Source organism: Trachypithecus francoisi, unplaced genomic scaffold (assembly GCF_009764315.1).
Source record: "Trachypithecus francoisi isolate TF-2019V2 unplaced genomic scaffold, Tfra_2.0 Lachesis_group4, whole genome shotgun sequence".
NCBI classification, from domain to species: Eukaryota; Metazoa; Chordata; class Mammalia; order Primates; family Cercopithecidae; genus Trachypithecus; species Trachypithecus francoisi.
The window spans coordinates 41,658,962-41,671,368 of record NW_022681469.1 but is presented as its reverse complement, the minus strand read 5'-3'; the positions used below and the strand labels follow the sequence as shown (position 1 = coordinate 41,671,368).

Genomic DNA, 12,407 nt, shown 5'->3' with positions numbered 1-12,407 from the left:
ATATCAGGCAACCGGCTGCTTCCCACTTTCACTAGGACCTCACCCAGGCTTGCTCCTCCCTTCCCTGAGAAAGATCAGGCTAGAGCTGACCCTCTGCTACCGGGGTTGTGGGATGTCTTAGACACATAACCATCACTTACAATCTTATTTTTATGGGAAAGTAGCGAATTTATTTTGGGAATGGATGGAGAATAACTAGGCTCTCCTAGTGATGATTCTCAATGACTGGCACGGCACATTTTGGAGTGAATGAAAAACAGGTAGAAGAATCTGTCAAGGATCCCATCCAGGACACTCAGAGTCTTAATTTTAAAGGAGCACTCAGATCAAGATGATCGAACTCCAACATTTTTTCTAATGTAATAATTATTCGTAGTCACTGAATTATTATAATACGAGGTTTCAAATAACCTAACAAAAAATTGCAACTGGCTAAGAGAAATGTTTAAGTTAATGCAAAAAATTCAACAATTACAATAAATTACTAGTGATTCAAAACTCAATTGGGTTGAATATTTCCTCTATTAAATCAAGGGTGGAGATTTAAAATGTACTTGTATTATTTTTAACAATAAAAGTATTTAAAAATAACATCATTTTAAAAAACAGAAACAGAAACAGAATCCTGATTTAAAGTCTTCACTATATGTGGTTTTCTGCATAAGGGTTTTAACACATGCATTTTAGATATTTGCATAAATAGTAACTACTGGTACTGCAATGCTTAATCAATAGGCTAATAACCTAGGCTAATAAACTATGATTACATGCATGAGTAGGCAGAAAGGCTAGTTTCAACTCCGTGGGTCTCACCATTTAATTGCTGGAGACGCTGGGTAAATTACTTTGAGTCTTTGTTTATTTACTTGTAAAATGTAACTTGTATGGGATATCTATCTCACAGAAAGATTAAATGAGGTTATCCATATATTTAGAACAGAGGTTGGTGTATAATAAATGCTCAAAAAAAAGTTAACTATTCAAAAGCAACTATCATCAGAGTGAACAGACAACCTACAGGACGGGATAACATTTTTGCAATCTATCCATCTGACAAAGGTCTCATATCCAGAGTCTACAAGGAATTTAAACAAATTTACGAGAAAACAAACAAACTCATTAAAAAGTGGGCAAAGGACATGAATAGACAATTCTCAAAAGGACATTCATGTGGCCAACAAACACATGAAAAAAAGCTCAACATCACTGATCATTAGAGAAATGCAAATCAAAACCACAATGAGATACCATCTCACGCCAGTCACAATGGTGGTTATTAAAAAGTCCAGAGGCAACAGATGCTGGCAAGGTTGTGGAAAAAAAGGAACACTTTTACACGGTAGGTGGAAGTGTAAATTAGTCCATCCACTGTGGGAGACAGTGTCGCGAATCCTCATTTCTTTTTAGAGGCAGAAATATCATTTGACCCAGCAATCCCATTACTGGGTATACACCCAAAGGAATATAAATCATTCTATTATAAAGATACATGCATACATATGTTCGCTACAGGACTATGTATAATAGCAAAGGCATGGAATCAATCTAAATGTCCATCAATGATAGACTGGATAAGGAAAATGTGGTACATATACACCAAGGAATACTAAGCAACGATAGAAAGGAATGAGATCATGTTCTTTGCAGGGACATGAATGGAGCTGGAAGCCATAATCCTCTGCAAACTAATGCAGCAACAGAAAACCAAACACTCCATGTTCTCACTTATAAGTGGGGGCTGAATGATGAGAACACATGAACACATGGTGGAGTGGGAGGAACAACACACACTGGGGCCTGTCACATTTGGGGCGGGGGGGAGGGAGAGCATCAGGAAGAATCGCTAATTGATGCTGGGCTTAATATCCAGGTGATAGGATGATCTGTGCAGCAAATCACCATCGCACATGTTTATTTAATAAACCTGCACAAGTACCCCAGAACATAAAAGTTGAAGGTAAACAAAGTCAACTATTACTACATTTGTATACTTACTGTACAGATTTCCAACAATTCAACACACATCAATGTGCCTGTAGCTATTTGTGGAACTGGGAAGCTATGCCATTTTCTGGCTCAAATTTCCCCAGTGGCTTCTTATCCACTTGGAGTAAAATTAAATTTTTTTGCCATATTCCTGCATGATCTAGTTTCTGATCATTTCCCAGACTTCACTGTCAACCTAGACACATTTGTATCTGTGGTTCCCTGTACCTCAAACACCCTCCACAAGGTGACTCCCTTCACTTCATTTGTTTTTCAGTCCAAACGTCACTATAGTAAGATCTTTCCTGATAACTCCATCTAAAAATAGTGCTTTCTGCCTCCCCTTCCACCCACTCTTTATCTCCTTGTCTGCTTTATTTTACCTCACACTTGTGTTAGTGCTGGTCATCACATTACATATGCATTTATTCATTTGATTTTTTAAAAATCTGCCTTCCTTACCACTAGAAGGCAAACTCTATAAGGCCAGGGAATGTGTCTTATACATAGCTCTATCCTCAGTTTCTAAAACATTACCTGCATTTAAGAGGCTCTCAATAAACAGCTGTGAAACAATTGAAATAACAGGACACAAAAATGCATAACCCAGGGCCTATGCTCTTAAGGGGCTTATAATTGTTTATGGAAGAGAAAACATTCACAACCATTATGATATATTGTTGTCTCAGTCACTTTAAATTTTGCAGTGACTGCTGAAATAAGTGATACATTTTTATTGTATTCATTCAAGAGTTAATTGTTGGATTAAAAAAGCCTTTTATATACACTCACTGAATTCAGAATAGAATTAACAACAGGGTTTGGTCTCTGATTTGCTGTTAACCGGTAGTAAAACTATGTCTTATGTATAAGGGGGCACACATATAAGTGTACTTGGAATATTTTACATATAACGTGACTGGCAGACATTTCATTTGCCAGATTTGCTAGTCAACGCTAATTTGCAGTTATGTTTTATCATCTTAATGGATGAAGGAAAAGCCCTGGGTCAGAACCTTGCCTTGTATGGAGAAGCTGAGAATGGGGAAGGGGAGAGGAGGGAGTGGTTCTACCAGCTGATTCTACTGGGAGCTTGAGGCTAACATTCCTGAAAACCAGTTGATCACACCCTTCCACCTTCATGTAAGCCAAGTAATGATATAGATCTCCTTCCTATCACAGGCATACTTTGATGCTTTTAGGAAGGGGGACAAAGAGTAAAGCAAAGAAGTCAAAGTATCGGATTCAGGAGAATCCACCTTTTCTACATGGTGAGGCTTTGAATGTTTCTCTGCTACTGGGGCTGCTGGTACAGCCACAGTTAATCCTAACTTTGAGCCTGGCTAGATGATCAATGGAATGGTTTTGAATACTTCTTTTCATAAGGAGTGAAAACAAAGGCATCAATTCACAGTCTATGGAAACAACTTTTGTCAAGGGTCATAGTTTCAACTCATTTATTTAAAAAGGTCATCTAAATTAAGGCAGCAAGCAAAATTATTTTTTGATGTTTTATACCAGTAGTATTAGTTTTAGATAGATCTCATACACATCAGAGACTTGCACAATTCTGGCTTCATCACTTATTAGATGCATGACTTTGAGCATTTTACCTCTCTCTGTTCAGTTTCCCCATATATAAAGTGGATGAAATTATCTCATAGGGATGTTTTGAAGGATAAATAAAATAAATCATAATGGCACTTGGCATATTGCATGGCATGTAATAAGTATGTAATGAATGCAAAGCACTACATTTATCCATTTTACATTTATAATTTGCTACTTTCTTTTGATGATCATATTCTTCTTCTTCCTTTTAGTAACAGACCACCTGGTTTTAGGTGGGTGCACGATTGCCCAGCAAAAGGTTCCACTTCCCAGCTAGGCAGCGACAGGTGTCTTAAGTTCTGTTGAATGGGATGTGGGCAGGAATGACACGTGCAATTCCCCTGAAAGGAAAGGCTTGCCCTCCAGGCTGTCTCCTTCCAGCTAGGAAGCGGGAGTGGGAGTGGTGACTACCTTTGATCAAGCAACACAAACAACATCCCAGGGAAGAGTGGAGCAGGGAGAAAGGGTGCTGAGATCCTGGGGAGGTCGCCCTGCCACTTCTCCCTCCCCAGGCTTCTCACCTGCTGGGACTTACATGTTTGAGAAAAATAAACTTCTATCCCATTTAAGCTGTAATTATTTTGTTTCTGTTAAAGTGGCCAAATTAACCTTCTCACTAATGCTAGCATCTTCACTCAATTTTAAGTCATAAAAGTTTATAGTAAGACATCTTAATATTTGTGGTCATTCCCTTCCATAGTGATCATCATTTACTTGACATCAAGTCCTTGTTAAAGGAAGACAACCTGCTCCTGCCCAAATTATAACACTTCACAGGTCACAGGTGGCCTCTGGATCCAGGCAATAGATACCCGGATGACAGTGACAGACATCCAGACTATGTAATTGGCAGCCTGCCAGAGAGGGGGTGGTGGGAAAGGTAATGGTGTCAGAGCACAGGGTGGGTTTGGAGGGCTTGCACTCCTTTAAACATAAAAATGGGCCACCCAGTTTTCTAGTGGCAAGGATGGGAAATACAGGCTTCGACTCAGCAGTGTCCACCTACCAGCCTGAGGTAGTTCTGCATCATCTGGAGAGGGATCATGGAGGCATAAGTCACACTACTGAGGCAGCCTTCTTGAGGACCTGTAGGAAACGACAAAGAAGAAACATGGGCATTCCTTTACTAAATATAAATGATCAAAATACAACAGAATCTAAATAAAAGAGAAGTGTGTTTTTTGACTTATGTAGGCAGAGCTGACATTTGGCCAGGAGGCACCAATGTGCCTTTCTGTTGTGAAAATATTGTCACACTTTGTTCTGGCTGATAAACTGCCACTGCTCCTGACCTCCCAAGAGCTCCTAGCTGCTCCTTCCCCCACCCCCTGGGATGCCGACTACCCCCCAGCAACCACAGCCAGGGCCTCCAGATCCCAGTCCCAACACTGTGCCCAGTATCTGCTGATTGCTGGGCTCAATGTTTTACAGTTCATAAGTAAAAGTTATCATAGATCATTGCAATCTCAGAAAGCTTTGGCCTTGGCCTGCATTAGGTCCATTGGCAATACTCCGTCACCCCTCCCCCCAAGTTCTGCCATTCTCTCAATACATTGTTTGGGCCTAAAGCAATTTTCTGGGGTGGCCTCACACTTTTCTTTAAACGTCAGTAAGTCCAGTTCAAGTAATAAAATAAATATTTATTAGTTAAGATTGAATTTTCAGACTCCATTCCCAAGTATGGGAAATACATGATGAAATCCATAGCTGTTTAGCATCAAGGGCTGAGAAATTGAGTGTTCCTATACCACGCAGCAGTAGCATGACCTTAGGCAAGAATATCAATCTCTCAGAGCCTCAATTTCCTTGGATATAAAATAAGGATAAGCAGAAACGCGTACCTCATTGGGTTATGAGAATTAAATGATTTGATACTTATGCTATAAACAACAGGGTCTAGCACATAGTAGGTGCCCACTAAACATTAGCCTGTACCATTATAATAATCATATTAAGCATTATTAAGCACAATAAAAAAAGACATTTCTTTTTTAACACAGTCTCTGTCACTCTCTTATCAGCATGCCAGTTTGGCCTCTGGTTTATTTCCAATGAATGATGCAATCAGAATGACAGGAATCAATGATCCAGACAGACATCACCATGGGTGTCAAGCACATAGCTTTTGAATTTTCCTCCCCTTAATCAAACATTTCAAAAAACATCTAATTACCTAGTGGTGGAAGTCACATGTGCATGGCTAGAAGACATGGGATGAAACGTGAAGATTTAAGAACTGGTGCTCTGAGGCAGCCATGAAGCAAACACTCTTTAAACGTTCCCTTAGTTAGGGACATCCTTACCTGACAAAAGCACAGTGATGTGCTCTGCCTTATTCTTCCTCATAAAGTCCCACGGGGACTGCGTGAAGCTCTGACCCACTGACCATGGCACATTTCCTAGTTCCAAAAAATGAAATAAAATGTCAAGGGCAGCTTACGAGTGATTTTTCTCACAAGCGTAAAACATAGGCTCTCCTCTGTGCGAACCCTAACGAATCTAGAGCTTACATTGTCAAAGGCACGTACGGAACACATACAGGGCCACACAAGGGGTTAGCTCCCTATTGAAATTCTTGTTGAAGGTTGAAAGGAAGGCTTTCAACCTACAGACTTCTCCAAAGCATAGGAGGGATTCAGGGAGAGATCTAGAAAGCAAATATATCCACTCAAATATTTCTAGGGTTAAGCTCTTAAGAACAAAGCTGACCATAATCTAAAACTGTTTCAGGGTTCTTCCCATGCTTGTTTCTCAAAGCTTAAGCACCTTGGGTGAGATACGAGATCATTTATGATCTGGTCCCTGATCCCTTTTCCAGCAAATTTTTAGATTCCAGAAAAAAAAAAAAAAAGTAGATAATTTCAGGTGCTCAGAATAAGGCAGGCCTTCTCCCATTGCGGGCCCTCTGCTCACTCTTGTTCTGAAAGGGTGCCACTCCACAGGTGTCTTCCTGTGATGGTAATACGTATTTGTAATACGTATTTGTTTTCATCTCTAACTTCCACAGATCAATTCCTAAATATCTATTCTCAGCATGCCTCCAATATACATGTACACCCACCTGTAATCCTGCTTATCTGCTGACCTGAAGTTCCTTTCATGTAGCTTAGGTTATGAATCCAGCAAACTCACTTACATACACACAACAATAACACTAATAATTACCAATTATGAAGTGGTTACAGCAAGGCACTAGATTAAGCCCTTTATCCACAAAACTCAATGATTTTTGGATGTGAAATGCTACTAGTGTGCGCGATACCTCTGAGACAAGCACGAACACTGCAATGCTCAAGCCTTAGCATGCACTGCTCACAGAAGTAAACTTATCTGTTGGCAGTGAATATCCATCTGCCTTTGTCAGTTTCCACATTAGCTGAACACAGGCTGATGGAGGGCCATTTCCTTCAATGCACAGCTGTACTGACTTTGTTTACCAGACCCTGGGCCAGAACCATATTTTGAGTAATAGTTCATGTGTGGACAAAATGTGTTCCTAAGGACTGAATCATCTCTTAATGCAATTTTAAGTACATTATAACAATTCTATAATAATCTTTTTTTTTTTTTAAAGAGACAGGGTCTCACTTTGTGGCTCAGGCTGGAGTGCAGTGGCTGCATCATAGATCACTGCTGCCTCAAACTCCTGGGTTCAAGGGATCTTCCCACCTTAGTCTCCGAGTAGCTGGGACTATAGGTGCATGTGACTGCACCCAGCTAATTTAAACAAATTGTTTTGTAAATATGAGGTCTCACTATGTTGCCCATGCTGGTCTTGAACCCTTGGGCTCAAGTGATCCTTCTGCCTCATCCTTCCAAAGCACTGGGATTACAGGTATAAGCCACCATGCCTAGTCAATAATAGTAATTTTAATGATCATACCAAAGATCCATAAAATCAAGTTGTCATGAATACTCTTCTCTAAAAACTAGTAACATGTTTTGAAAGTAAATAAACATATATGGGTAAACAGAATAAAACACTTTCTGATATAATAATCTGACAGATAAATAGCAACGGTAAAACGCCCACCTTTCCCTCAACCTTGGACCATTCTTTTCCAGTATGGTGCTGTTGAAAGTATACAAGCTTTTCTATCAGACAGAATATGATTTGAATCCTGTCTGCTTTGCTCACTGGTTCTGTGCCCTCAAGCAAGTCATCTTGTACAGAGTTATCTGTAAAATGACACCATTGAAAGGACCATTTATAAAGCACCCAACACAGTCCTTGCAAAGGAGCAGGTTCCCCATAGATGGTAGTTCTCCTGGACCAAGAAGAAAGGACCTAATCAGGGACAACTAATATTTACAGAGAACTTACTATGCTCAGCAGAAAGCAAATCTCCTAAGTTCTTTGGAATCTGTTTTGTGCTGTCTATCAAATTGAAATAACCAATTATCACCCTGATTCATCCCATGTGGGAGCACTGAATATATCTTTATTAAAGTGCTTCTTTCAAGTCTAGACTTCATCAGAAAACCTGTCCTGGAGGTAAGGTACTAATGCACTATAGTGCTCCTGGGTCAACCCAAGAACAAATTTTGAGCTGTGTTCATTACTTGTGCAAAAGCAAGCAGCTGTGGGGTGTTTAATTTCTTGCATTTATCTAGAACAGTGAGTGCAATCACAAAGCCTCATCAAGGGCTTTCATGTTTTTTACTCTTTCAGTATTATTTGAGGTATAAAAGCATTTTTATATTAACAGGCAACATTACATAATGGCTACATTGTGAACACTCAAGTTTTTCATCACCGGCAGCTGACACAATAAGCTTTGAATGTGCTTAATCAATGAACTAAGAATCAGGTTATGAAACCCATAAACATAAATAAACCCAGAAATTTCACTTTTTCTTCGTCATAGGACTGCTGATACCTAGCGTGATGGATCGTATGCTTCTTGCACTGAGGCCGATGTTGGAATCGGTGGTGTTATTGCAAGTCACGTCTTCCAGACTCCACCATCCATCAGAAGAGATTGCCTGGAAATGATTTGTCAGAGCTTGACTCACTGCTTTTGAAAAATCATCCCATGATGTCTGTTTGCGGATATTTAAAGCACATATTGTGTTTTCGCATTCCAAGTCATCAGAACCATAGTTGCTTGGTTCAATCTCACCCACTGAAATCCTTAAGGGTATTTTAAGAGCATCTGGTAGAAGAGTAAAAGAATTAGGAGTTAAAAAAAATCCAGACAGAAAAAAAAATGCAAAACTATTATATAAAATAAGCAGATACAAACATTTAAAAATACAAACCAAAGGATAGCTATTTTATTCCATTAAATAACATTATATTGAACATTCTTACACCAGAGTAAATTTTGTCTCCCAATCTCTTCAGTTTCTTTGGAAGCATGCTGCATGAACTGTCTCTTTCCTTGCATCTTTAGCTTTTTCTATTTCATTAACTCTTTCCCATCAGCAAGATTGTCAGGTTTTTAAAAAAAATCTGAAAGAACTATAACCCTCCCTTGACCTTAAGTTCTCTATATTCTCCTTTCCTTCATAGATAATGTCATGAATGAGGCAGGCTATAGTTGGACAGGTTGGGATGCTTAGGATAGTAACTGAGAACCTTGGGTTGAGCCCCAGGGTCAGGGTCAGCCTCCTATTAGCTGTGTGTTCTTGTAAATTGCCTTGATCTCTCTGTACCCCAATTTCTTCCATAAAATGGAGGGAATGTACATCGAGTTGGTATGAAGAATAAATGAACTTACTTTTGTAATAGATTTTATATATTCTTATATGGTAAATACCAGTAAGTATTTGATAAATGGTTAACAGGGTAGTAGGAATGAACTTCTGAAAAGCTCTTTCCGATTTCTCTGACTAAGGCTCCAGCGCAGTGGGTAGCACCCCCATGTACTTCTGTTCTCATGACTGAATTGTATACTGAGTTACGTGTGTTTGTTTCCAAATATTCTATATTCACTGAACTGATGACTACAGTTAGTGAATTAAATATTCCATAAATTGATGAAATAATGAGTTACCGTTCCTGTGAAAACTAAGTTGAATCCTTTAGAGACAGTTTAGGAACTGCTAAAAAATGTTATCTAATGAGGTATAAATGGGACAACTATATGAAATGAGAAAGGGTTTAATAATCTCTGGACAGATACTACCTTTAGTTTGCTTCATAAATGTGTTTAAGCAGTCCAACACTAGAAATCATAGATGATGAATTAAAGGTATGTTTTTTTCAAGCAAGAGTATGTGAAATTTTAATTAGTAGAATCCACACTAAAGATGTCTATCTAAACGTTGGTTAAAAAAATTACTTTGTATGCTTTACAATTAAAATGTTTTAAAACAATACGTGTTTACAAGATTCTCTTCTTAAACTGGATTTTTCCATTAACTAACCAACTGCTGGATTACTTTATTTTCCATTTTCTGACTCTCAGTCATCTTACTTATCCACAGTATCTGACACAAGTGATCTCTCTTTTCTCCTTGATATAATCCTCCTGGATCTCCATACCCATAGATGGTAGTTCTCCTGGAAGGAGGTAGTACCTCCTTGGTCACTCTTTAGTGTTGTTCCTTTATTGTTCCCTTCACCTTTTCCAGACTTCTTAACGATAGTGTGTTTCGGGGCTCCTTTCTCTATTTAATTTGTGCATGTTCATTCCCTTAGTGATCTCATCCAGTTCCATGACTTTAAATATTACTGATAGACTGCTGACCTTCACATTTACTCATCAGCTCTCACTCGTCTCGGGAATTCCTGCTGATTCGACATCTCCCCATAGGTACCCTAAAAAATATCTCAAATTCCTGCATCCAAATCTGAACTCCCCAACTTCATGAGCAAAATCTGTTTCATCTACAGCCTTTCCCCTAACAAGTACTGACAACTCCATCATGCGAGTTGCTCAGACTAAACACCTTGAATTATCTACGAATCTCTTCCCTCTCTTAAACTTCGCATTCAATCCATGAGGAAGTTCTGTTGACTCTACCTTCAACTGTATCCAGAACCCAAGTCCTTCTCACCACTTCATCTGCTACAGTCCTACACGGAGCCACCACAATTGTCTCTCACCTGGAATACTACATTCATGTACTAACAGGTGTTCCTGATTTGTTTGTGACTTCCTATAGTTGATTCTCAACAAAGCAGCCAGTGCTACTGTTAAAATGTGCATCAGATCCCATCTCTCCTACAGTCGAACACTGCAATGGCTACCTTAAGTTCTTACAATGGCCTACACGTTCCAACAAGATCAGGCCCCACTTCACCCTGTAACTGCTCTCCTGCACTCAAACACTGAAATGGCTAGGGCTCTGACCTGTCTTCCTGCTTCTCTTTCCTTTTAACCAGTCACCCTGCCCTCCTTGCAGTTCCTCAGACACAACAGGAATGCTGCTACCTCAGGCCTCTGTCCAACTGGTGCTAAAGCTCCTACCTTAGATATCCACATAGCTGCCCTGTTCACTTCCTTCAAGCCTTAGCTTCAATGTCTCATCAGTGAGGCAAACTTGGCCACCATTTTAAAAGCTAAAACCCACCCTTACAATTTCCATCCCCCCTCAGTCTTTTCCATAGCATATCTCACCACCTCACAAAGCCAAAAAATAAATTTTTCTTATGTTTATTATTCATTTTATCTCTTAATGTTAGACTATAAGCTTCAGGATGAGAACAATCTTCTTAAAAATTCTGACTTACATCAAGTGGCTAAGATAGTGACTGGTACAAAGAGCAGCTCAATAAAAGCATGTGTTCAATGAATTAATAAAAAGGGGTTTATTCAATGGATGAAGAAAACTATTCTACCGGAGATTTCTCCACTGCCTTTCCATATTATTCTCTGCTTAAAATAATCAGCTTCTGTCTACATAACTGCATGAAACTTGTCTCTGTTAGCAGTAACTTCCTATTTGCCAAATGCAATCAACTCTTTTTTAACCCTTACAGTCTAGGGAATGTGATACTATTAAATTACTTCTTCCTCTTAGAAAGGTCTCCTAACTTGAATCCAATTACACCATTGTTTTCTTTTCTTTTCTTTTCTTTTTTGAGACGGGGTCTTTCTCTGTCACCCAGGCTAGAGGGCAGTGGTGCCATCTTCTCTCACTGCAGCCTTGACCTCCCCGGCACAGGTAATCCTCCTGCCTCATCCCCCCATGGAGTAGAGAACAGATGGGACTACAGGCGCATGCCACCATTCCTAGCTAATTTTTTTTTTTTTTTTGTATTTTTTGAAGAGATGGGGTTTTGCCATGTTGCCCAGACTGGTCTTGAACTCCTGGGCTCAAGCAATCCTCCTGCCTCAGCCTCCCTAAATGCTGGGATTACAGGCGTGAGCCACCATGCCTGACCATACACCATTGTTTTCTGGCTCTTTTCCTTCCTATTTCCCAATCTTCTTTTAGAGTCATTTAAAAAAATCTTCTCTGACCTAAAGATAGGGGTTTCTCTGGGCTTGGCCTTCAGTTCACTTCTCCCCTCACCCTATACATCATTCCTGTCTCACAGCACACCTATGACTTGAACCATGACACTGTTTCTCCAGCCCTGTTCCTCCCTTGCTTGTTCAGGCCTCCTTCCCTCTTACTAGGTACCAGTCATGCTCCCCATCTATGGTACCCTGTGTGTCAAGATAATTATTTCCCCATTACCTACCTCTTATGTCCTTATTTGCAATCATTCAATTGTTCATTCAGGTCCACGGGATTGCCTCAAAACTTACACGGAGGATTGAATCAAAAGGAATACAAGGCCTTTTATGATCTGACTCTAGACTTTCCACACTCATCTCCCTCCTCTCCCCAGCATATAGCTAAATACCTCTAAA

General features: G+C 39.6%; 1 protein-coding gene across 2 annotated transcripts in view; it reads right to left on the bottom strand.

Moving 5' to 3' along the window:
• CTTNBP2 (cortactin binding protein 2) overlaps nt 1-12,407 on the bottom strand; it is a 174,607-nt gene that overhangs the window by 42,180 nt on the left and 120,020 nt on the right. For both annotated transcript variants that reach the window (XM_033193019.1, XM_033193020.1), the window contains exons 10-12: nt 8,478-8,753; nt 5,901-5,996; nt 4,604-4,683 (exon numbers count right to left, since the gene is read on the bottom strand). In XM_033193019.1, the coding sequence (XP_033048910.1) occupies nt 4,604-4,683; nt 5,901-5,996; nt 8,478-8,753 (452 nt within the window). The remainder of the gene's footprint in view (nt 1-4,603; nt 4,684-5,900; nt 5,997-8,477; nt 8,754-12,407) is intronic.